The 26,368-nt window shown below is 44.2% G+C and overlaps 1 protein-coding gene across 2 annotated transcripts in view; it reads left to right on the top strand.

Annotated features, from left to right (window-relative positions):
* Positions 1-26,368, top strand: part of ASTN2 (astrotactin 2) — a 746,156-nt gene that overhangs the window by 443,385 nt on the left and 276,403 nt on the right. For both annotated transcript variants that reach the window (XM_036329825.1, XM_036329824.1), the window contains exons 12-13: positions 7,070-7,236; positions 21,570-21,758. In XM_036329825.1, coding sequence (XP_036185718.1) covers positions 7,070-7,236; positions 21,570-21,758 — 356 coding nt within the window. The remainder of the gene's footprint in view (positions 1-7,069; positions 7,237-21,569; positions 21,759-26,368) is intronic.

Below are 26,368 nucleotides of genomic sequence, written 5' to 3'. Positions count from 1 at the left end.
CGCAACCCTCCCCGGCCTTCCTGCTGCAGTTTGACAATCTGTTTGAGGCAGCTCTGCCTCTGTATCTATTATTGTTCATAAGTTTATAATGGTCTTTATTATCCATGAATGGGTGAGACCATGTGGTATTTTTCCTTCATTGACTGGCTTATTTCACTTAGCATAATGCTCTCCAGTTCCATCCATGACGTTGCAAATGGTAAGAGTTCCTTCCTTTTTAGAGCAGCATAGTATTCCATCGTGTAGATGTACCACAGTTTTCTAATCCATTCATCTACTGATGGGCACTTAGGCTGTTTCCAGATCTTAGCTATGGTGAATTGTGCTGCTATGAACATAGGGGTGCATATATCCTTTCTGATTGGTGTTTCTGGTTTCTCGGGATATATTCCTAGAAGTGGGATCACAGGGTCAAATGGGAGTTCCATTTTCAGTTTTTTAAGGAAACTCCATACTGTCTTCCATAGTGGCTGCACCAGTCTGCATTCCCACCAGCAGTGCACAAGTGTTCCTTTTTCTCCACATCCTCTCCAGCACTTGTCGTTTGTTGATTTGTTGATGATAGCCAGTCTGACAGGTGTGAGATGGTACCTCATTGTTGTTTTGATTTGCATCTCTCGGATGATTAGTGACTTAGAGCATGTTTTCATATGTCTCTTGGCTTTCTGAATGTCCTCTTTTGAAAGGTGTCTATTTAGGTCCTTTGCCCATTTTTTGATTGGATTGTTTATCTTCCTTTTGTTAAGTTGTATGAGTTCCCTATAAATTTTGGAGATTAGGCCCTTATCAGATATGACATTGGCAAATATGTTTTCCCACACAGTGGGTTTTCTCATTGTTTTGTTCATGGTTTCTTTTGCTGTGCAGAAGCTTTTATTTTGATGTAGTCCCATTTGTTCATTTTCTCTTTCGTTTCAAGTGCCCTAGGAGCTGTATCAGTGAAGAAATTGCTTCGGCATATGTCTGAGATTTTGTTGCCTTTGGATTCTTCTAGAATTTTTATGGTTTCCTGTCGTACATTTAAGTCCTTTATCCATTTTGAGTTTATTTTTGTGTATGGTGTAAGTTGGTGGTCTAGTTTCATTTTCTTGCATATATCTGTCCAATTTTCCCAGCACCATTTATTGAAGAGACTATCTTGGCTCCATTGTATGTTCTTGCCTCCTTTGTCAATATTAATTGAGCATATTGGTTTGGGCCGATTTCTGGGCTCTCTATTCTATTCCATTGATCTATATGCCTATTCTTGTGCCAGTACCAGGCAGTTTTGAGAACAGTGGCTTTGTAATACATCTTGATATCTGGTATTGAGATCCCACCTACTTTGGTCTTTTTCAGGATTGCTGCAGCTATTCGAGGTCTTTTTTTATTCCAGATGAATTTTTGGAGAGTTCGTTCTAGATCTCTGAAGTATGCCGTTGGTATTTTAATGGGAAGTGCGTTGAATTTATAGATTGCTTTGGGTAGTATGGACATTTTAATGATGTTGATTCTACCAATCCATGAACACGGTATGTTCTTCCATCTGTTTATGTCTTCCTCTATATCTTTTTTCAACGTCCTGTAGTTTTCTGAGTAGAGGTCTTTTACCTCTTTAGTTAAGTTTATTCCTAGGTAGCTTAATTTTTTTGGTGCGATGGTAAACAGGATTGTTTTTATAATCTCTCTTTCTGAAAGTTCACTATTGGTGTATAGAAATGCCTCGGATTTCTTGGGGTTAATTTTGTATCCTGCTACATTGCCAAATTCATGTATTAAGTCCAGTAGCTTTTTGATGGAGTCTCTAGGGTTTTGTATGTATAATATCATGTCGTCTGCAAATAAGGACAGTTTTACTTCCTCTTTTCCAATTTGGATGCCTTTTATTTCTTCTTCTTGCCGAATTGCAATGGCTAACACTTCCAGTACTATGTTGAACAGGAGTGGTGAGAGGGGGCATCCCTGTCTTGTTCCTGTTCTTAGGGGAAATGGTGTTAGTTTTTGTCCATTGAGTATGATGTTGGCTGTGGGCCTGTCATATATGGCTTTTATTATGTTGAGGTATGATCCTTCTACTCCCACCTTGCTGAGAGCTTTTATCAAAAATGGGTGTTGGTTTTTGTCAAATGCTTTTTCTGCATCAATTGATATGACCATGTGGTTTTTTCTTTCAATTTGTTTATGTGATGTATCACGTTTATTGATTTGCGGATATTGTACCATCCTTGCATCCCTGGGATAAATCCTACTTGGTCATGGTGTATGATCTTTCTGATGTACTGCTGGATCCGATTTGCTAAGATTTTGTTGAGGATTTTGGCATCTATGTTCATGAGGGATATTGGCCTGTAATTCTCTTTCATTGTGTTGTCTTTACCTGGTTTTGGTTGGAATTTCTTTCTTCCCCTCATGTCCCAAATTTGGAGTGGAAGGAACCAGCAACAGAAACACAGTTGGCAAAGACCAGAACAAACAAAACCAAAAGGGACGACAACTCCAAAGGCCTGCTCTCTTCAGCCCAAGTGCCAGGATAGGCAGCCTAACAAGACAGACCCTCCTTAGACATCACCATTCTAGGAGAAATCTCCGTCCCCTCCGCATCGACATGAAGGTTTAATGTAATATCTGTCAGAACCTCAGCGTGATTCTTTAAATAGATATAGACTAGTTTTTTCTGAAACGTATGTGGAAAGGCAAAGGAGCTACAGTGGGCGAGACTTATTTTGAAAAAGAATAAAATGGAAGGACTCAGTCGACTCTGTTTCTAGCCTGAAATAGCTACAGTAACCCAGACTGTGTGGGGTTGGTGGGAGAGCAGAGACAGATCCGTGGAAGAGCACACAGAACCCAGAAGGGAGCCAGGAAGGTGAGCTTAGTGTGTTTCTTTTACAGAGGTGTGAAAGCAACTTAATGGGGGGTGGGCTGGGGGAGGCCTTTTTTTAGAAAAGGGTGCTGGTAGGTACACTATCTTTTTTAAAAAAATCCTCACCCAAGGATATTTTTTCCATTGATTTTCAGACAGAGTGAAAGGGAGAGAGGGGAGGGGGGAGAATGAGTCCATGTGAGAGGGACACAGTGGTTGGTTGCTTCCCGCAGATGCCCCGACTGGGGCCAGGGGTGGAACCCACAGCTGAGGAATGTGCCCTTGACCAGGAATCGAACCCACAACCCTTCAGTCCGAGGGGGATGCTCTAACCACTGAGAAATCCAGCCAGGCTCAAGTACACTTTCATAGGCAAAATGTCAAACCTCAGTGTAATCCTCACACCTCATGCAGAAATGAACTTGAAATGCATCACCGAATCAACCATGAAACAAAATGCTATTGATATTTCTAGAACACGCATCCACATACACACACGCACGCACACGCGTGCACATGAGAAAATCTTCGGGATTGGGGCTTGGCCAAAAGTCCTTAGATTCCAACGTATGATCCATAAAAGAGAAAATGATAACTTGGATTTTTATCAAAATTAAAAACATTTGCTCCGTGAAAGCTCATTTGAAGACAAGACAAGTCACGGAGTCGGGGAGAGAATATTTGCAAACCACACGTCTAACAAAAGTCTAGTGTCTGGAAAATATAAAGAACTTTCAAAACTTAGCAGTAAAAAAACCTCAAGCAATCTAATTAGAAAACGGGCAAGAGACATCGCACCACAGAGATACAGGCTGAAAATAAACACAAAGGATGTTCAGCATCATTCAGCATTGGGGAAATGCACATTAAAACCACAGTGAGGTACTGCTTATTCACCTGTCGGGTGGCTAAGATAAAAAATATTGACAGCATCAGATACTGATGAGTATGTGGGGAAACCGGATTGCTTATGCATTGCTGGTGGGGATTTAGCATGGTACAACCATGCCTGGGCAGTGTGGCTCAGTGGTTGGGCATCAACCCATGAACCAGGAGGTCACAGTTTGATTCCCAGTCAGGGCACATGCGGGCTCAATCCCCATAGAGGGCAGGCGGGAGGCAGCTGATCAATGATTCTCTCTCATCATTGATGTTTCTATCTCTCCCTCTCCCTTCCTCTCTGAAATCAATAAAAATATATTTTAAAAAAATAGTACAGCCACCCCGGAAAAGTTTGGCAGCTTTCTAAGAATTAAACATGCACCCATTGTATTCATTTCTTGAGTGCCTGTTAGGTGTTTTTTTTCCCTAGTTTCCAGAAATGCCTCCAAGAGAGGCTCTGATGTACCCATGCTGAGGGAGCTGAGGCCTGGGTGCTCAGTGTCCTAAAGCCTATATGAAACTTAGACCTGCTTTCAGTCCGCATAGTCTTGTCTGCAAGCTGTCTCCCCCCATGTAAAGAGAGGAACTGAGGCTCCAAAGTCACAAGGCAAGTGCATCGTGATGGCTGGGTAAGGGCTCTGAGCTTTTTCTTTCTAGCATCCTAGGGCATCTCCCTTCTGCTCCAGTGGCATCTCTGCCCTCCAAGACTTCCCTGGCCAAGGCCTCCCTACCCCAATATTCCCTGGCCATTCATTTCAGCAGAGTTTTCACTTTTTACTCCTTTATGCTTCTTCTATAACTAGTTCTTTGTCTGACAGCTATGTGTATTTCTTATCTCTTAAACTAGATTTATAAATTCTTTCAAAACAGCAGCCACCACTTGCTGAGCACTTGGCTAAGCAGGTGACACAATCAGCTCACTGTATTAGTTATCTACTGCTGTGTAACAAATGACCCCCAAAATCAAGGAGCTTAAAACAAAAAGCATTGCATTTGGCTAGGACTGCTGCACCAAAGTACCATGAATTGGGTGGTGTAAGACAACAGAAATGTGTTCTCTCACAGGTCTGGGGGTCTGGAAGTCTGAGATCAAGCTGTCAGCAGGGTGTCTGCCCTCCAAATGCTCTAGGAGAGAATAATTCCTTGCTTCTTCTGGCTTCTGGTGGCTGCAGCATTTGCTGGCTTGTGGCCACATCAGTCCGATCTCTGCTCTGCCTCCACGTGGTCTCTCCTCTGTATGTGTGATCTCTCTGTGCCTCTCTCATAAGGACATTGGTGATGGCCTTCAGACCTACCTGGCTAATCCAGGGTGACCTCCTCATCTCACGGGCCTTAATTATATCACACCTGCAAAAACTGTTCCATAGAAGTAACATTCACAGTTCCCAGGGGGTAGGACAGGGACATATCTTTGGGAGCACCACACTACCTCACAGGTTTGCTAGAAAGATTAACTAAGTAAAAATGGGTAAAGTGTTTAGAATATGTCTGGCTTATAGAACATTCTTTTTGAAAAGACAAAAGTGGTAGGGTGTAGGCGGGGAATGAGAACTATAATATCCTGCCCCAGATATCTCTTGTCACCTGGTGAGAAGGTCAGTAATTCCATCCAAATTACATCCCTGAGTGTCTGCAGACAGACAGACAGACAGCCCCAGCCCCATGACCAGCCAATGGCTCTAAATGACCCCTTGACCAGGTGCCCTCATGTCTACCAGCAAGTGTTCCCAGACAAGCAGAGGCTTCCTCTGAGCTCGTATTAATATGTACAGCACTTTGCTCACATGGAAAATTGATTTTTCTTCTTAAGCACAAAATGTGGCCAGTCTTATAACCTTTCTGCAGTTTGACAAAGGCCATTTATAACCTACTTTCTCCGTCGTCCTTCCTGGCGCCAGTCTCAAATGTCTCGAAGAACTCCGTCCTGCATCTGTAATTATGAACCCTTCTTAAGCAAAATTTAATTTCCAGGAGGGCTGACCTTTTGTTTGCTGCTGTGGTTTTTGTAAATTAGTGTGTGTGTGTGTGTGTGTGTGTGTGTGTGTGTGTGTGTGTGTGTTGTTATTGATGCTGTTCAGAGTGAAGGCACCAGGGAGCTGGTTGGGAGCAGGGAGTACACCGGGGAGGGGAGGCGTTTTAATCAGCTGTGTTCAGTGATGGATGGGGAGGGCTGGGCCCTGCGGGTTCATCTTTGTGGACAGGAAATGCCAGCAGGATGACTGAAATGAAAACTTAGTGCCTCGCCGTCTCTCCCGCACACAGGAGAGTTGCAAGGGCTCCTCCGGCTGCTGGAGTGGAGATGCGCTCAGCCTCCTCAAAGGGCGGAGAACTAAGTGAAATAGCCAGTTGTCCCTATAGCACAAGATCTTGCGTTCACAGAGCACTTTGCAGGCGCCAGGCCCACCAACAAGAGCATTTGTCTGAGCCACTCAGGGTTGGATCGTTGAGGTTTTTGGGGTCCAGAGGGCACCCGTTGGGCGATGTGGAGGAACGTGCAAGTGGCTGGATGGAAGACCTGGACTGTTGGTTTAAGGAAGATTCAGGTTACTGTGGGCACTTAAAAATCATTCTTTTATTTAAGCTGGAGAGTGATGCTATTTAGAAATATCACTCCAATGGCCATTCAGAGGGCGGTGTGAGGAGGGCAGGCTGGAGACCAGCAAGTTGGTTAGAAGGTCTCCTGATGGGAGTATGCAGGCATCTCCTTTAAGGTTCCGAGCACAATGGTGGAGAAGTGGCAGATTTAAGGCAGGAAGGAAGAGAACTCACATTTTATGAGTACCAAGGTGGTGCCAAATTTTGAAGTAAAGTATACATCTTCATGATCCACCTTCAGCCCATTTAACAGATGAGGAAGTTAAGGCTCAGAGAGGGTGAGTATCTTGGCCTGGATCACACAGGGAGAAGGGGTGAGCTTGAATGGAAACTCATGCTGGGTAGAAGCTCTTTAAATTGCATCCGGCTGCCTCTCTAAATGACCTTTATAGCAGCAGACCTAATTTCACAATTACAATAAGCACAATGATGATGATGTTCCCAGCAATGTCAATGCTCACAGCAGCTAACATTTGCCATGTGGTTAGCCCATGAGCCACCCCACGCTAAGCACTTTGGGGACATTATCTCTCTTCATTCTCACAATTCTACGAGGCAGATACTGGCAAAAGTCCCATTGTACAGGTGGGCACACCGAGGTTCAGAGAGGTGCAGGGACTTGACCAAGGCCACACAGCTGTCGTTGGCCAAAGGGAACTTCGTGTACCTTTTCAGAAGGGGGGAGGAAAGGGTGTGATGGGACCCGCCGCCGCCTCGGCCATAACTCCCTGTCACTCTCTCTCTGGGCAGTGTCCCGAGGAGCTGCGGCCCATGAAGGACGGCTCCGGCTGCTACGACCACTCCAAAGGCATCGACTGCTCTGACGGCTTCAATGGCGGCTGCGAGCAGCTGTGCCTGCAGCAGGCCCTGCCTCTGCCCTACGATGCCACCTCCAGCACCATCTTCATGTTCTGCGGGTGAGTGTTGCCCAGGCCCAGCCACTCCCTTCCCAGGGGCAGGGGATATGGAGCCAAGGCCTGGAAAGACAGCTTGGCCAGGCCGGGCCCGGCCACCTGCCTCTGCTCTTGCAGCCCAAGAGGTAGAAGGCAAGAGTGTACATAACCTCTGCACTTCCAAACTGTAATTATTGAACTAGGAATTCACCTACCTAAGATTTGTTGCACCTACTCTGTGCTCAGTCTTCAATTTATTAGGAGGAAGCATAAATAATCCTATATAATAAAAGGCCAATATACAAATCAACCGAACAGCAGAACAACTGGTTGCTATGACGCACACTGACCACCAGGGGGCAGACGCTCAATACAGGAGCTGCCCCCTGGTGGTCAGTGCACTCCCACAGGGGGAGCGCTGCTTAGCCAGAAGCCCTGAGCCGGGCTCATGGCTGGCGAGCGCAGAGGCAGTGGAGGGAGCCTCTTCCGTCTCTGCAGCAGCCTTAAGGATGTCCGCTGGCTCTCAGACTGCAGGAGGGCACAGGCCAGGCTAAGGGACACACACACACACACACACATGTGCACGAATTTCGTGCACCGGGCCTCTAGTTACTTAATAATTACAATAAATGTGATCCATGGGCAGCCTGCATCCTAGGGTCAGAATTAGTTTGTGCAGAAGCCTCCTGCCCCTTCTGCATCCCCCTGCAAGCCTGGTAGTGCAGTTAGGCGACAAGTGCAGGCACCATGGGGGTGGCACTAAGAAATCAGCAGGTGTGGTGTTAAGAATATGGGCTTGGCCCAGGTTCCAATGATTGTCTGCAGGAAGGTAGCAGTGCCAGGTCAGGGCTTGGCCTCTCCCTGCCCTAGTGCCCTTGTCTATAGGGATGGTTAACTGGGCGCGGGGAGACGGAAAGGGAGCCATGCTGATAAAATCTAAGAATTCGGGGAGTTTTTAATTTAGTCCGAGATGGAAAGAAGGGGCACACGCCTACCGACTTGCTGAGTGGCCTGAGACAAGTCACTTTCCCTCTCTGGGCCACAGTTTGACCACTTATGAAATGAGACATTTGGACAACGATGCCTACATTGAGGACTCGGTGGTTGTTACCCCGTCAGACATAGCATCTAGCAAAAAGTGGCAGCCTTTTTCCCTCTCTTTGCTCCCTTTCTGATGAGGTCTTCATATTAGAAAACCTCCTCACCTTTTGACATTCTGTGACTCAGAAAAATAATCCTGTGGTCAGTGAGAATGTTAGTCACTGAGGCACGCTCAGTGCATCACTAGACAGCAACGGAGGATAAAGGCACAGAACGACCTTTTCAGCCTCGCGTGTTATGGAAAAGGGGGTGGAGGAGTGGGTATGCGTTTCATCTTGGTTCAAGAGAAAATTAATTTCCTTGCCTGGTTCTAATCTGTGGGGTCCGGTTTTCATCGTGGGGCTTATTTTCAGGGCCGCCCTCTCGGCCCCCGTGCCACCTGAGCTGCAGGTGCCTTGCGGCAGGGGTTGGGGGAGCTCACCTGAGGCCTGGATATGTGTCAGTAAAATAAATAAGAAATAAATTACTGTATGCAGACCTGAATTTATAGCAGGCTCTCCCACGCTTAAGTGACTGCAGAGCTAGTGGAGTAAATTATGCATGGGCTCCGAACCGAGGCTGACTTCAGAATCAGTCGTGTTCGATCATTGTTATTTTCCCCCTGTGCACTTCGGGGGAGGTGTCCTTCTGTTGCAAATAACAGCAGTAACCGCGCAGCGACGGCACCTGTGGATTTTGAGGTCTCAGCTACCCACAGCACAGGGCCGTGGTCAAGGGGGACCGACAGGTTGGGTTCTGGCCCTAGCTCTCCACCTCTGCATCTCTCAGACCCCTGACTTTCACTTTCCTCAGCTCTACAGTTTTCATCATATCGACCTCACTATGAGGATGGTTGTGAAGCGTGCAGGTCCTTTACATTTAATGAAACTCCATCAAGGTTAGGGCTTGTGCCCAGGGTCATGTGGCTAGTATTGTAGTGCCCCACATCTTTGCTGGGTGACCTGACGCATAGTAGGTGCTCTCTGATGAAGGCCTGGGGTGGGATGGCGATGGGGTGGAGTGGGGCAAAGGAGGGCGGTGGTAGGAGGTGGAAATGGAGACATCTGTGATACTGTCAGCATTAAAAAACATGTTGCTAAGCTGAGTTCCTTAGTTAACAGGGCTAGAGAGGTTGTTCCCAGTCCGGCCTTCCCAGCAGCATTGCTAGCCATTCCTCCTCCTGAATGAGGCCTCCCGGCCTCAGCTTCTGGTGTTTGGATAACCTTTCTCCCTTTCTCCCTCAGCCTCTCCCCTCTTCTCTGTGCCCTCACCATTTGTGTGTTTCTTTTTCCTTGGACAGCTGTGTCACCTTCCCCAGCAAGACTTCTCTGAGCCCCGCAGGGGTGCAGGGCTGAGGGGTGCAGGGGTGGGAGGTGCAATTGCCCTGGGCTGGGTAATATAATACCTCCTCCTTTCAAGGGGATACTATTTAAATATTGTCTCAATAATTACTGAGTAGGGTTAGGGTATGCAAAGCAGGACTTTTTATTGTCTTATTTTGCTTTGTATTTTTTATTTCTACCCACAAGACCCTCTGGCAAGGGAGAGATGCATTTATATTTGCCTTAAATTCTAAGTCATTCCGTGAAATTTTGACACGTCTTGCAGATGGGACCTCTGGCTAGCTGCCCTGGTTCTTAGCCCCTAGTCAGGCCAAGTTCCTCCGAAGTGAGCCAGGAATCCTTTCTCTGGGGTCACTTGGTGCCCCCCCACCTTGTGCTTCTCCCTGTGGTAGCCCCACTGCTCTGTTGACTTACCTGCTTTCCTGTCTGGTCCCAGTCACACTGGGAACACCTGGTGAGCAGAGACTGGGCCTTAGTCACCTGTGCGTCCCCATTGTCATTTTCCATTGCTTGGCCCAAAGACTTCTTCCAAACCGTAATTGTTGAACTAGGAATTCATCTGCCTAAGATGTGTTGCACCTACTCTGTGCTCAGTCTTTCCTGGGACGCTGAGAATGCAGAGAAGTATGGAGCACAAGTCTGTGCCTGCCGGGGGCAAAGGGGACCCTGGGGACAGGTGGCTGAGCCTTGGTCCTGATGGATGTTGATGGAGCACAGGTACCGGATGGTAGAGAGCAGCCGGTGATTTTGAGATAGGTTGATAAGGTCATTGGATGCTAAGCGAAGGCATTTACAATGAAATCTTACAGGTGAGGGAACGTTACTTTCCTCTAAGACCTTGGCAAGTTACCTAGCAACCATGTTTGCTGTGTGTGTGTGTGTGTGTGTGTGTGTGTACAGTATATACTGTGTATTCTTCCAAGAGGGTTTAATATTATCCACGTAGATCCAACCTGTATAATATAAAGATAGGGCCTATCAGAGACATTTGTGAGGAGAAAAAGGGTGAGGGAGAATAAGATGTCAGGAGCCTGAAATGGGAGCGTGTCTATACATGTATCTCTGTGCTTCTTGGCAACGCACCTGAACAGGGGAAAAACAACCCACACGTACCTGGTGATGTAGTTGTCCTTGCTTGAGAAAAGAAAGGTTGTGTGTTTGGGCTTTTCCCCCCAGAGGGTGCTCATCTTTTCCTCACTTAATGCGATAAGAAAGCTGTTTCCTATATGCCAGTGGTCGGCAAACCGCGGCTCGTGAGCCACGTGCGGGCGCGCATGTACAGGGCGATTAAAACTTCATGGCTCATGCACAGAAGTCGGTTTTCGGCCTGGGCGAGTCTGTTTTGAAGAAGTGGTGTGGCAAGAAGTGGGGGGTGTCCGTCACTCGGGCGACGGGAGACCCAGCGCAAGCAGGCCGCAGGACATGCACTGCTGCAGAGGCATGCGCGATTCAGGCACGAGTTGAGTGAGCCAGTCAGTCAGCAGTCTCACTGTGCAGTGGTTAGTGCTAGTCGCATCTGCAAATCGCACGCAGGTGACAAAAGTACCTACTCAAAGCATAAAGTTACCTGTATTTTTCCAACCAGCTGCAAATCCTACAGTTATTTTTGTCATCAGTTTAAGAACTGTAATTATTTTGTGTTGGTGGCTTTATTATTATAAAATGAAACATTTTTTTAGGTGCCCTGTTTGACATGGCTACAAAGAAGAAGCAAACTACCTATATAGTTTAAGTTTAAAAAATTTGGCTCTCAAAAGAAACTTCAATCGTTGTACTGTTGATATTTGGCTCTGTTGACTAGTGAGTTTGCCGACCATTGCTATACGCCTATAGAAGGAACTTCACCAACATTTCTTAAGTGTCAGCGTTCCTTCGATCCTTTAGAGGAGGTAACTGAGGCCTCACAGGCAGTGAAGAGGTGAAGAGAGACAGTATCCCTAGCTTCCGTCTTCTAATTTGAATGTTTAATGTGTTTAACTGTAATTTAATTAAACATGTCATGAAAATGTACTTTAAAAACATGGGTTCCCAGAGCATGTCCATCCTCAAATAGTCCTTACTAGCTTATCTCTGTTTAATGTCATTTTGAAGTGATTTTAGAAGGGAGAGGAGATAAATACATGTGTTTTATACACGTCATTAACCGGAAGCTGTTTATTTCCATCGTCGAAGCTAAGCCTGCTCTAATAGCAGAAAGCCGAGAATGGAGACAGCGATTTGAACATGACTCTTAGTAACTGGATGCAGGGGTGCGGGGCACTTGCTTTATGGTGGTCTCCAACTTTTGGGTTAGACATGAGCTCTCACCCACTTCTGATTGAAGGATGTGGAATTTAAACCTCTCACAGTTAACGGGACAATTAACCTCTCATAGTTAACATAGGACAGTTAACCTCTCATAGTTAACATAGGACAGTTAACCTCTCAAAGTTAACACAACAGTTAACCTCTCAAAGTTAACACAACAGTTAACCTCTCATAGTTAATATAGGACAGTTAACCTCTCAAAGTTAACACAACAGTTAACCTCTCGTAGTTAACATAGGACAGTTAACCTCTCATAGTTAACATAGGACAGTTAACCTCTCAAAGTTATCACAACAGTTAACCTCTCATAGTTAACATAGAACATCCACATGCCAGGTTCAACCTTGCGTTCTCCGCTGTTTGAAATATTTTGAAAAGCTCAGGTGTAGGACATATTCACAGACACCTGGTAAACATGTACCAAGTCCATCCATTTGTTCAGATAGGGGTTTTCCAATGTGGGTTTTGTGTGTCATTAGTTCCATGAGCTGGTTAAAGGTAAAAAAGGGAAGCTTGGTGACCAAGCGCATGTGGGGAAGACTGCACTCTGACACTGCCTCTCGGAAGTTCACAGTGCACCTGGGGGTAGTAAAGGCTCTGACAAGTTCTGCAGTGATGGGACATATATTTCTTTGGTTCTAAAGTTCCCATGTTTTCCACATTTTAATATATTTGAAATTGATATATTTTGCATGATTATTTTGACAAATTTAATTAGTGATGTTTTCTTTCTTTTTTAGTGTTTGTTGAAATACTAGAGTTTCTTAAAATTGGGGGGGGGGGCGGGTCTTAGCGTAACTACAGTATGTTATATAATTTAGCCCAAAGTTCTCCATGAAATTATGTTTCTTTTTTTTCCCCTTCCCTTCCCTTTTCTTCCATTTCCCTCCTTCCTTCTTTTCTAAAGAATACCCTTGAGTACATTACTTTCAAAATGGCTATTTTAGAACTCTAAGTTTTTGCCATGCGTGAAGTCTTCAGATAGCACCCTGCCTGAGAAGAGTTTCACTAAACTTCATTTTGGGTAACATTGGGATGATCCTGAGGCCTTTGATGAGAAAGACTCCTGCGACGTTGGTTAGTGGGGTGCAGGTGGTAGGTGGCCACACCCCCTCGGTCACAGAAGGTCCTGTCCTGCTGACCCAGGGGGGGTTTTCTCTCAGGTGTCGGCCCAGGAGAGCTCAGAAGCGTCTGCTCCTCTCTTGCCTGGCAGTGGAGTGCTCACCTCCATCCCTAACAGTGGTCCACATCTATACGATGGGCAGTCCCTTCACTTTCCTCTATTCTTATTTTTTCTAGGATTTGACTCCCTTCCCTGTTTAAAAATCAGTAGTTTCTAATGTAGGCATTGCAATAAGTAATTCATTGCTTCCATAAACCATTGAGGGATGAATGAGAGAGCAAATACTACATGAACCAATAAATAAATACGCCGCTGTGAGAATTTGTATGAATGCCACTCTCTGTAGGTCCCAGTTTTCTCCTTGAAAAACAAGCAGATTGGAAGAAGTTGTTTGTGCTGAAGTGGAACAGGCACTAGATCTGGAGTCAGAAGATCCATGGCAAGGCCCTGGTGTTTCTAAAATGTTCATGGGGTCTTGGTCAAGGGCCCTTGGAGGCAAGGTTGCAATGAGAGTGCCCGTGTTGTGATGTTGCTACAAGGCTGAAGGAAAGCGTGCTCTTGTCTAAACACAAGTAAAGTTTTGTTAACATAAAAACAAAACAAACAAAAAACAACTTTAAAACCTGTAAAGGATTTTTGTGAGATTATTTGAGCCAAACTGTCGACAATTGCCGGGAAGCAGAATCTCAACATATTGAGATAGTACTCCGAAAAATGGCAGCTTTTACTTAGTTTTATAAATTCCATCCAAAGAGGAGATGTTAGTGGGTTACATGAAATCCATTGGTGATAGATTAGGGAGGCGGAGAAAGCAAAGCAAGGGAGGTGGGAGGGAGGGCAGCACAGGCAACAAACCTCTAGGATTGGATACATGCTTCTTTTACATAGGTGGATATAGGATAGTTAATAGTAGACAATTAACACTAGCACTAACAATAACAATGAGGAATTTGTCGTTTCTGCCCTGGTGCCATTAATTGTGCCCTAGGGGATCTGGAAAGAGGGGGAAAGGGGGAAGTTACAAGTTACACTGACATCCCTCAAGCATGTTATCTTAGATGCAAAAAGACACTAGGCTCAGTAAAGATCAAAGTTTATTTTTGTCAGGGAAGATGCTGGCCTAGGACTTGACTACACACTACAAACTGCTTTCTAATTCAAGGTTTTAATTTCAGACCATCCTTTGTGGTTCCTTTAGGTCTCTTGAGTTTGCAAGGCTGCTGCATGCAGGCCTTCCCTGAAGTAGCCAGGTTAGCAGGTGGCCCCTTTTCGTCCACAGCTTTATGGTGTGGCCTCAGAAGTCCCCTCTAGTTCTGTTCTCTGTAATGTGATGGGTATGTTCAGGGTAGCACATTTGTTGCCTTTGGCTCAAGTGCCCAGTTTGTATCTTTGTACTTTACGTTTTTCCTTTTGGCATGTGTATAAATAGATTCATGCAGATATTGGCAGGTTTCCTGTGAGCCAACAAACACTCGAGCACTTCTGTAAGAAAATCTCCCAGACGACAGAGCTCTAAAGGAGCTCTATATTTATGTCATTTGGTACAAAAATAAAATTAACAAAAAAAGAAACCAGCGACTAAACAGACCTTTGCATAAATCCTCCTGTGCCCTAGCGGGGCTTGAGGGAGAGAGTTGCCCACATTTCAAAACTGAGAAGAAGGTTGGTCTTGATGAGTCCCTATTTTGTTTTTTTCCTGCATCTCTTAGGGCAGTGATGGCGAACCTTTTGAGCTCGGCGTGCCAGCATTTTGAAAAACCCTAACTTAACTCTGGTGCCGTGTCACATATAGAAATTTTTTGATCTTTGCAACCATAGTAAAACAAAGACTTATATTTTTGATGTTTATTTTATATATTTAAATGCCATTTAACAAAAAAAAATCAACCAAAAAAATGAGTTCGTGTGTTACCTCTGACACGCGTGTCATAGGTTCGCTGTCACTGTCTTAGGGGCTTACTAACTACCCCAGGCTTTCATCCCCCCTCCTCACTCTCCTACTGAGCCTCAGCTCTTTCCCACCCCAGGCAAAAGAAAAGCACCATGAAACTACAGTTGTCATTGGGTAAAAGCGTGCGCGCGCACACACACACACACACACACACACAGTCATATGCCCACACCCCTGTTAACTCTGAGGATAACTTCCTTCCACCATTATTGACAAGGCATTGATAGCTCCGTGGCGGCAAATTCCATAGAGTCTCGTTTCCTTATCTGAAATTGGGAGCTGTACTGCCCTGTGATGGTTATGCATTAGTTTCCTAATGACTGCAAAAAATTTCCACAAACTTAATGGTTTGAAACAACACAAATTTATTATTATACAGTTGTGGCAGTCAGAATGCCTAAAATCTAGGCATTGGGAAGACTTCAAGGCCCGTGACTCTCTCCTCTCTCTCTCTCTGTATCTCATTCTCTGTCTGGGGCACTCTTGTCTACCTTGGAAGCTCTCATAAGGCCCCTGTGATTACATTGAGCTCACCAAGATAACTCAGGATAATCTTCCCATCTCAAAAATTCTTAATCATATCTGCAAAATCCCTTCTGCCATAAAAGTTAACATATTCACAGGTTCTGCGGATTAGGACATGGATCATTTTGTGGACTATTATTCTCTCTACTACAGGTTGTAATAAGGAGCAAAGCAGGTCATATGTAGAAAAAAAATTAGGCTGTGGAATCGGGAATCTAGGGCTAAGCTTTGCATATGTGATGTGTATGTGTGTGTGCACATCCATATATGTGTATAATGTATACATGTAACTTATATGTAATTGTATGTGTACAGATTTATATATTCACATATATGTATATATGTATGATTTATTTTCAATGAATGGCCTGTAAAAGTTCCCAATTATGTAATTTGAATATTTTAAAAAAAAAGAAGAGTCAAAGAAGGGCAGCTCCACAGACTTTAAGAAATCTAGATCTTGGGGGTGGGTGGTGCAGGCTAGAAGGGGTCAGTGGGGGAAAAGGGGACATCTATAATACTTTCAACAATAAAGATAAATTAAAAAATATCTACATCTAGAGAGACGTCAGAAACTAGGACCCGAGAACCACTGGAAATAAGTGGACATTCCCTGAGAAGCGTCAGGGGGCTAATAGACCATGTAACAATCGGAGGAATAACAGCATAGTCACAGTAACACTCGTGATGGCAGGCACAATGCCTGATGCGTTCTCTGGCTCCTACAGGATGGACGCTCTTCTCTCCTTTATGTAAGTTATCTCTAATCTTCACATCAGCTCTATGGTATGGATTAGTGTTACCCCATTTAATAGATTCTGACACTGAGGCCTAAGGAAGCTTACTGAGTTCCTCAGGGTCCTATAGCTGCTAGGTGGTGCAGCCTCTATTAAAGTCAAATTTAATTAGATCACACATATTTGTGAACTTGACACCTTGTGTCATCCTTAAGTTAGGAGGCATGAAATCTCAATAAATTCAACGTTGAAATTGTACATGGTACATTCTCAGACTAGAAGGCAGTGCTATTTTGTATTAACAACACTCTAGCTAGCAAGTGAATCTAACTACTTGAGAATTACAGAAAGACAACCTTCAGTGTAACACCCGGATAAAGAAAAACACAAACTCGAATCCCCGCCTCTTGAGAAAGGAGCGGGAGCTGGAAAGCTGCATTTCAGACTCATGCAGGGCGTGGCAAGGCCATACTGGGGAGCCTATGGCATTTATCAAGAAGCAAGAAAGACTGAAACCACGCAAGTGAAGCCTTCAGCTCAAGAGACCATCAAAGAGAATCCTGAAGCAAAGTCAAAGACAGCAGTAGGAAGGAATTAATACAAATAAAAGCCGAAATAAATAAAATAGGAAAAAAATAAATAAAAGGAGCCCCATCAATAAAATGAAAAAAGCCCGTTCAAAGGAGAGTGAGGCAGAAACACAAATAAGCACATTAGGAACGAGCTAGGGACATCACCATGGAAGCACAGAAGATAAAACACATCTAATGAGAATACTGTGTATGACTATAGACCAATAAATTTGAGTCTTGATAAAATGCAATATTTTCTTAGAAAATATAAATTACCAAGTTAGAGTCACGATGCTGTGGGAAATCTGAATTGACAGATAATGTAAAATAAACTGATAAGAGAGCTAAAGAGCTACAGTGGAAAAGAAGGCATCAAGCCCAGGGGATTCGAGGCAGGTCCCACCACATCGCATCTTATACAAAGCGACGCAGAGAAAGGAAAGAACAGTGTTCTAATATAATCCACATACTCACATTATCCTCAGACCCAAACTGGGCAAATATAAAGTCCTCCATCCCGAAAAATCCGTCCACATATTAGAGCTGATGAGTTCCTTATGTGGCCGGATGAGAAATCAATATATGAAAATCAGTACTAGCTCTCCTCAACATCAGCAATAACTCACGGGAAAATATAAGGGAAAACATAAGAGGAAAGCCGATCCTACTCCTGAGGTGGAGAAGACTGTAGTAATGGGAGTTGTGTGTTTCACACTATATTCCAAACACGAATCATTTCCTCCTAACCGTGGCGCCATGAGGTGGGGGCTTCTTTATAGGTAAACAAAGGGAGTCCAGAGAGGTTAAGCATTTTTTCCGAGGTCACACAGTAAGGAAGGGAATCAGGATTTATACTCCGGTGGTCTGGATCCAAGATGCGTGTTTGTAACCTCCAGAGCAGTGGTTCTCAACCTTCCTGATGCCGCGACCCTTTAATACAGTTCCTCACGTTGTGGTGACACCCAGTTTCATTGTTACAAATTGAACATAATTAAAGCATAGTGATTAATCACAAAAACAATATGTAATTATATATGTGTTTTCCGATGGTCTTAGGCGACCCCTGTGAAAGGGTCGTTCGACCCCCAAAGGGGTCGCGACCCACAGGTTGAGAACCGCTGCTCTAGAGCATAGTGCATCACACAAATACCTGTGAAGAATCCCCCCACGCACACTCACAAGAGATGTGCAAGACTGTTGTCATCAAATGTCCATACGTTCAGTGAAGGGTTAAAGGGACATTTGATAAATGGAGATGCAAACTAGAATTAGAAGACTCACAACTGTGAAGATGCTGCATTAGCCAGCTAGGATAAGAGAAGCTATGTTGCTCTCCCGAATGGCCCTCCCAACGGAAGCTCACACACCAGATTTTATGCATTGTTCATGCAAGGTCCATTGTGAATGGGCAGCCCGCTTCCATCCAGCACTAAGCGTCTGGATCCAGGCTGGCCGTGGCGAGAGAGGAGAGGGCTGAGAAACAGAGCTGGGTCTGGCCATGGCATGAGCCCTTTCAGCACAGATGCCACCCTTCCCTGTCCTGTCACAGGGTCCCTCCAGCCCAGCTACAAGGCCATCGCAGAACCTCTGTCTACAGCTCAGGTCCAGGAAGAGGACCCAGCGTGTGACACCACCCCTGCCACAGTGGTCAGCAGTGCCCAGCACACAGTTGGCTCTTAATATATACTTCTGAAAGGGAAAAAAATATTTAAACCTTGCCCCAAGGTAGTCTACAAATTCAATGCAGTACCACCCCAAATCCCACTTGAGTTTTATATGGCACTTCACAAGCCAACTCCAGAATTCATCTGAAGGGGAAAATGAGTGAGAATAATGGGAACATTTTGAATAGAAAATTTGTGTTCGTGATGGGGAGGGGACTTACTTTACTATATCCAGACCACAGTATAGAGCCATAGTGATGAGACTGGAGTAGAATTATTGCAGGAATATCCAGATCATTCAATAGGGAAAACTCCAACCGTGTATACATGGTATACATAGGGATGTAGTATATGACAAAACAGCATTTTCAAAGTGAAAGCAAGGACCCTCAGGTCATTAGTACTCATTATAAAAATGAGTCAAAATAACCACTTGTACCATGCACAAAATTTAATTCCACATTGATTAAAGAACTAAAGAGGTAAAAACTATATATTAGAAGAATATAAAGGAAGGTGTTTTGTCCTTGTGTGGCTTCCTGAGCATTGCACAAAATTCAGAAGCAATAAAGGACTAGCCAGGATAGAGAGGGTATAAGATCTTAAAAGCAAGATTAAAATACAAGTACAGACTGGAAGAAAATGTCAATATATATGGAAGGAGAAGGGTCACTATTCACAAAATAGGCAAAACATCTACAAGTCAGTAAGGAAAAAGGTAAGTATTCCAATAGAAAAATGGTCAACGCATATGGTCGGACAATCTGCAGACGAAGAAATACACAGGCCATGGCATGGAAAGATAGTGAACCTCACCAGTCATCAGGAAATGCAAATCCCAACAAAAGTGCGCTATTTTCCCCCATCCCAGATTGGCAGTAATGAACATGAAAAATGTGGGCAGTGGGCTTTCTCCATTCATCAGTGACAGATTGTAAGCTCGTAGAGTCTCTGAGGACAGTCATTTAGAAGATCTATCAAAATTTTAAAATCCCTAAAACATTGACCCAGCAATCCCTCTTCTAGAAATCTCTCTTACAGAAATGCACACACGTGCAGTGATATATGTACAAAGATCTTTATTATGGCGCCGTTTGTAATAGCAAACAGCTATAAACAACCAAAATGCCCATCAATAAAGATTAGTTAAAAGCATTCTGGTACATTTATAATGTGCAATGCCAAATAACTATTAAAAAGATTTCTATGAATACAGATTTGAAAAGATCTTCAAGAAATAGTAATAGTATTAGGTACAAATGCGTGTCTCACAACACACACACACGCACACACACACACACGGGTGTCCCCAAAAATGTATACACACTTTGAATAATTACAAAGGCAGTGCTTATTAAATTACATTTCTTTTTCAAAATGTAATAGATTATCTGTTAAAGTATGTATACATTTTGAGGGGACACTTTATATATAAATTATATTGAATGTGTATCTTTAAATGCACTGATAAAACTTTGGAAGAATACATAATAGTTAACAATGATGACCACTAGAACAGGAAGTAAAATGTGGCGTGGGAAATGAGGAATTTCCACATTTTGCTCTGTAAGCTTTGGTAATATTGAATCATTTACAACACAAAAGTACTTAATCATGAGTGTGTAAATCATTTCTCATATTTGCTGGGAAGTTCCTGGCATACATGGATTTACACTTTTTCAAGTCCTTATTATATACTCTGCATGTTTCTGTAACTCGCTTTAGCTGCACTGCAACTTTATTGAAGGTTAATTGCTTACATGTAACACAGACAAGCACAAAGGGAAATAGACATGACCAGGGCACCAGGACACGCCTTCTTCCGGACCTTCCCACTCCACATTGGTTGGACGAGACCTGCATTTGATTGCCAGCTTTGCCACTTTGGGCGTGACATGCTTTATTTCTTGGCTCCTCGTTTTGCTTCTTTGTAAGGCAGGAGGGATGATACTACTTTTTTTTTCATGATCAAATATTGATATGCAAAGTACCCAGTGGATCGTATGTGCTCAATAAATAGAAACACCACCATTGCCACCATTCCTACAGTTACCTTGTTAACGACCTGCAATTCCTGTGTGGGTGTTTTTGCATCCAATGTATCACGGGACCTCATAGCACCCTAGTCAATGAAGGTCGGAGTGTCTACCCCATTTCACAGATGAGGAAACGAGATTGGAGAGTCAAATGACTTGCCAAGGCTTAGAGAGGTCCAAAGACACAGAGATGATATTAATACAGTTTCTCCAATTGTCCAGCTCTTGTTTATTATGTGTGCTCTATCCCTTGTGTGTAGCAAAGGACCATGAACAGGTGGACACTCAAAGAATTCCCGTTTCTGGGTTGATGTTTGTCAGGGGCTGGTTTTTATGCTTCCTCCCTTCTCCCCATGCCTCTCTTCAGAGATTCCTTTCCCACTGCAAACCCAAACATCGCAAGTATTACTTCCACATCCCGTTCAGCTGCCTCTTTGGTCCATAGAGGAGCGCGCTGCTGCAGAGGTATGTCCAGGGCCTTGGTGCTGTCAGGACTGGTCCTTACAGGCCAGGAGAGGCTGTGAACATTGCTAATTGAACAGAAGTGGCAGCTGCTGCCTGCGCTGTCCATGGTGCTGGAAGAATCCCCTCTGAGCTACCAGGGCAATAAAGACCTTGTTTTTGCACTAGTCTTTCACCTTGGTCGACAGATACACTGGGAATAGATTCCGGTTTGAGGAGCTAGTTAATGATTCCCAGTGAAATGGTCTGTCATGCTCCTGGAAGTCTGTGTGCTCATGGAAAACTGTTTTTAAATTTCCTTTGTGCATGAATGTGCACTCTGGGTTTCCCCTCAGCTCCTCCGAAATGTTACAAATGACTTCCCTTGGATTTACCAATTTGCAGGATTAATGTGCTTCTCTCAAGACACCTGTGCCCTAGATAGACTCCCGCCAGAAGAGCTGTCTCCATTCCTAAACTCTGACCTGTTTTGCAGGCAAAGGAGGCCTCGGTTTCAGGTCGCCCCTGCGGGGGCATCCCCACACGCCGCTAACTCTCGGCTCTGCTCTGTCACGCAGCTGCGTGGAGGAGTACAAACTGGCGCCCGATGGGAAATCCTGCCTGATGCTGTCCGATGTCTGCGAGGGCCCCAAGTGCCTCAAGCCCGACTCCAAATTCAATGACACCCTCTTTGGAGAGATGCTACATGGCTACAACAACCGGACCCAGCATGTGAACCAAGGTCAAGTCTTCCAGATGACCTTTAGGTATGGGGGCCATCCTTGGCACTTCACTGGTTGAGTCATTGACCCAAAATATGGGCGGGAGGAGCCATGGGCACCATTGAACCGAGTCCTTTTACACTGGCAAGCATCTCCCCAAGCTCACTGACGCCCGCCCATGAGTGTTAGAAGTCAGAAAATTCAGTCCATGAGGTTCCTTCTCTGACCTAGCTAGCCCTTATTCATCCCACCCTCCCATTTTTCTAACTCTGTCCACATATTTTCAATTTAATATAAAATCCTCTGTAAGTATAGTTAATGGAGTTTTTTAAAAATTTAATTAATCTTTCAGTGTATTACAAAATAAGTGTCCTGTGTAGTCTAGTCAAGCAGTTCAAAAATAAAGACATTTAATGAAGTAGAAAATAAAATTACCATTACCCAGAGATACGCAGAATTAATATTTTCTTGAACATTCTTAAAACACCTCTCCTTCTCCTTTCTCCTCCATCTGCACACACACACACACACACACGCACGCACGCACGCACGCACGCACCAAATCTCTGTAAAGCTATTTAGAAACCCCTTTATGTTTTTGTTAGCAATATGTCAAAGACCCATTTCCCTGTTAACCAATACAGGGACACATGAGAAACTAAATTATGAGACCACTCTCCTAGGAGCGCAAACAGAACTGGGACTGGGTTGGCCAAATGATACGGGGATTGGACACGCAGTCTCATTGAGAAAGGCCTCCTGGGAAGGTTGAAGTAACAGGTTGTTCTCTTGGGAGAAGAAAGACCTTGAGTGGGATGTATCCATGCCTGAATCTGAAGACCTATAAGATGTAGAGGGAGAAGAACTATTCCTTGTATAAGAAATTCTCTTTTTTCAAAAGAACAACTATACTGTTAGGCAGTTTTGCATGAATATGTGACAGAATATTACAAAGCAGGTTCTCCCCACCACTTGAGGTTTTACCAAAAAAAGTCAGAGCTAGTAAGAAACATCACCCTTATAGAAATCATCATCCTTATCCCATCATCAGATTAATAATAGTCGTTATTGTAGTTGGAGTGGTAATAGTGGCTGCTATATATTAAGAATTACTATATATCAAGCTATGATGATGATGATGATGATGATGATAATAATAATAAGAAGAAGAAGAAGAAGAAGAAGAAGGGCCACTAACATTAATTCAGCACATGTGGAGGGCATTCTTAGCATCATTGACCCATTATGTCATGTCATCCTCACCATGGTCCTAGGGAGCAGGGACTGTGATCACCCCCTTTACCCTGCTAAGAAATGGAAATGTCTAGTGGCTTCCCCATATCCCCCTTCCAGGGAGAGGGAGGGCCAGGAGAATGCCAGTTTAGCTTCATCAGTAAAACCCTTGGAGGCCCCATGGCCTTCATTTCACACCTGAACAGTTAACATCAGAGAGGGAAAGGTCACCATCAAATGAGAGAGAGAGGACTCACATGTCAGCCTGGCTGGCTCCAAAGCCCTGCTCCTACCCTCTAGCTCAGCACACCTCATCGCTTCCCATTTCATAGAACTAGAATGGAAATGTAATGTGAATTCCCTAAAAGCGTTCACCTAGGTAATGATCACACGCACTCTGAGCATCTAATATGTCCCAGGTCCCATGCTGGTGACTTGAGATACAGTGGAAAATGAGATGAAAATGGCCCCATACCCTGTGGTTCTTAGGTAGTCTGTGTTTGTGAGTGTGTGTGTGTGTGTGTGTGTGTGTGTGTGTGTGTGTAAGTGTGAATGTGTGAGTATGTGTGTGAGTGTGAATGTATGAGTGTGAGTGTGAATGTCTGTGTGTGAGAGTGTGAATGTGTGAGTGAGTGTGTGTGTATGATTGTGATCTTCTCATTTACTTAATTTGCAGTAGGTACTAGGAAGTTAAGATACAGGGTTCCAGGAAAGCAATTGGCAATGGGATCTAATGCAGTTGGGTGTAGTTTAGAGAGGGGCGGAGCACATCTGTTGGACTAGAACACAGTAATAGGGCTTTGGGGTCTACTTTGTACATGACGTGTTATTAAACTAATACCTGGAAGATGAGGGGGAGTTAGCCTTAGGAAAGGTCTCAAGCGGAGACATATATTCTGAAAAGGAAAAACTCTCTAAAACTTCAGGCAATGAAGGCTGGTGAGGTTGGAGCTGAGCAAATGAGGGGGGATGGTATGCAGCAAAACCAGCTCAGTAAGTGGTGGCAGGTCACGGGAGCCTTGCAGGCCTGGTCTTTATTCTAATAGATGGGAGGGCTCTTACTGGTTAAGGGAGGGGAGCATGTCTTGACTGCATTGTAATTTCCACCCTTGTGGTGGCTTTCTCTGAAGTAGATTGTGATGAGGGGGCAGGAAGAGTGGAATGAAGGGTCAGTAAGGTGTCTGTGGTTGAAGCCACCTTGAAGCAGGATGATGGGAATAATATTGAAGATAAAAAGGAATGTTGGGAGATAGTTGTGAGGTATAATGGACAAGGCCCAGTGAGCAATTGCAGGCAAAAGGGTAAGGTTGAAGGATCAGTCAAGGGTGATAGAGTGACTGGCAGCCATACAGCAATTTAGTGGCCGAGCCAAGCCCTCCAGTTCCCAGAAAATTGCTTTCTGCTACTCAGAGGCTCAAGCAGAAGCTGAATGCTGGTTTATGGAAAAACTCTGGGAGAAATTTAAGGACAATCTGGATGAATTACTTGACACTGAGATTTTACAATACTGGTTTTCTGTTGTTTTAATAAAATCTATGAAACTCTACCTTGAGAATCATGATGGATAGAATAATGCTGTGTGAAAAAAAATAAATTGCCTCTTGTAGCTAAGAAAGGAATTTACCAGCTTGCAGATTTCATGCTATTGAAAGAAATATATGAAAATTTAATTTGCAAAATGGTGTTCCAAGGAATGCCAGTGATTTCCAAGGAGTTCCCATGGGAAGCGTTTTGAGAGGAATTATAAGGAATGATTTGTGGTTCCATATACATTTTTGGATTCTTTGCTCTAGTTCTGTGAAAAACAGCATGGGTATTTTGATAGGAATTACGTTGAATCAAGAGATTGCTTTGAGTGGTATGGACATGTTAATGATATTAATTCTTCTTATCCATGATCTTGATTATGCCTCCATTTATACCAGTATGTATCTATTTCAGTTTCTTTCTGGAGTGTCTTACAATTTTTGTGTACAGATTTTTTACCTTGTTGGTTAAATTTATTTCTAGGTATTGTATGTTTTGATGCAGCTGTAAATGGGATTGGGTATTTTTTTTTTTAGTCTACCTTTGTGATAGTTCATTATTAGTGTATAAAAATGCAACCGATGTTTTGATAAACGGCTTCTCAGAGGATGCGGAGTTGGAAGAGGGAAAAGAGCCATAAGGCCATTTTCCTGTCTAGGAAGAAGCTCAGACATATGGATAAGCAGAGGGTAGAGTCAGGAAAACAGATCCCCAGAAAGACCTGCTCCAAACCCTGGTCCCACACATGACAAGCATAGTCCTCCTGCCTCCTTTATGAAGGGATGTTGCATCAGGTGCCGGGCACTGTGATAGGCACAGTGTATGCTTTATGTGGTTTGATTTTTCACAGCTACTATCAGAGTGGCTGCATGTGATAAGTGACCAAGTGCACTAGCTCTCATTCTCTTGTATGAAGATTAGCTTGGTCCATTGGGTAGTAAGATGCTAGATCTTTTTTTTAATCCTTACCCGAGGAGTGAGGATATTTTTTTTCCCATTGATTTTTAGAGAGAGTGAAAGGGAGGGGGAAAGGGGTGTGGGGAGAGAAGAGAGAGAGAGAGAGAGAGAGAGAGAGAGAGAGAGAGAGAGAGAGAGAGAGAGACAGACATTGATTGGTTGACTCCTGCATGTATGTGCCCCAACCAGGGCTGGAGATTTTGAGATTGAACCTGCAACCCAGCTACGTGCCCTTGACCAGGAATTGTACCCCTAACCCTCTGGTGTGCAGGCTGACACTTTAACCATGGAGTAACACTGGCCGGGGCAAGATGTTAGATCTTGAATGGCTTCATGGAATCCCCGGGTCTTAGTTTATGTATGGGGAAGGGACTTGGCTAAGGTTACAAAGCAAGTCACTGCCGAGCTAGCCCATGATCAAGATCTCCTGATGGCCCAGAGGGATTGCCTTCCTCCTCCCAACAGACTGCAGAAAGAGAGAGCATGGCTCCTTAAAGCCTGGCAGGGGAGTCTCCAGGCTCAGACAGTTTTATCCCCATGAGGCGTTTTTATTCAGCCTCACATGCTATCCATTGTTCCCAACCATTCAATCTGAGGTGTCTGCCCTGATTTGCTCCTGGAGGGGAGTATAGTGAACAGCCCACTCTTTTTCTTTGGATAACAGCCTCCAGATTTAGAGAACTTCCCAGACTATTATTAACTCAGTAGCCCATTTCTCGTAAGCTCTCTCATCACTGGCTTCACTTAAACTTTCTTTGCAACTATTTCCATCTCCAGACCATGACACTTCTTGGAGCCACTTGCTAAGGCAGTTCTGATGAGTCTAAATTCACCTCTTTCAAGTCTCCCTCCCTGAGCCCCGGACAGGTTATGGGGGTTTAGGGGAGCACTGTAGCTCCCTTGTCCCCCAAGTTCCAGAAGGCAGGCCTGCAGATTTT

The sequence above is a fragment of the Myotis myotis genome, unplaced genomic scaffold (assembly GCF_014108235.1).
Source record: "Myotis myotis isolate mMyoMyo1 unplaced genomic scaffold, mMyoMyo1.p scaffold_m19_p_12, whole genome shotgun sequence".
In the NCBI taxonomy this organism is placed as follows: domain Eukaryota; kingdom Metazoa; phylum Chordata; class Mammalia; order Chiroptera; family Vespertilionidae; genus Myotis; species Myotis myotis.
The sequence above is the reverse complement of the archived record's forward strand: the minus strand, read 5'-3'. Positions and strand labels throughout refer to the sequence as shown.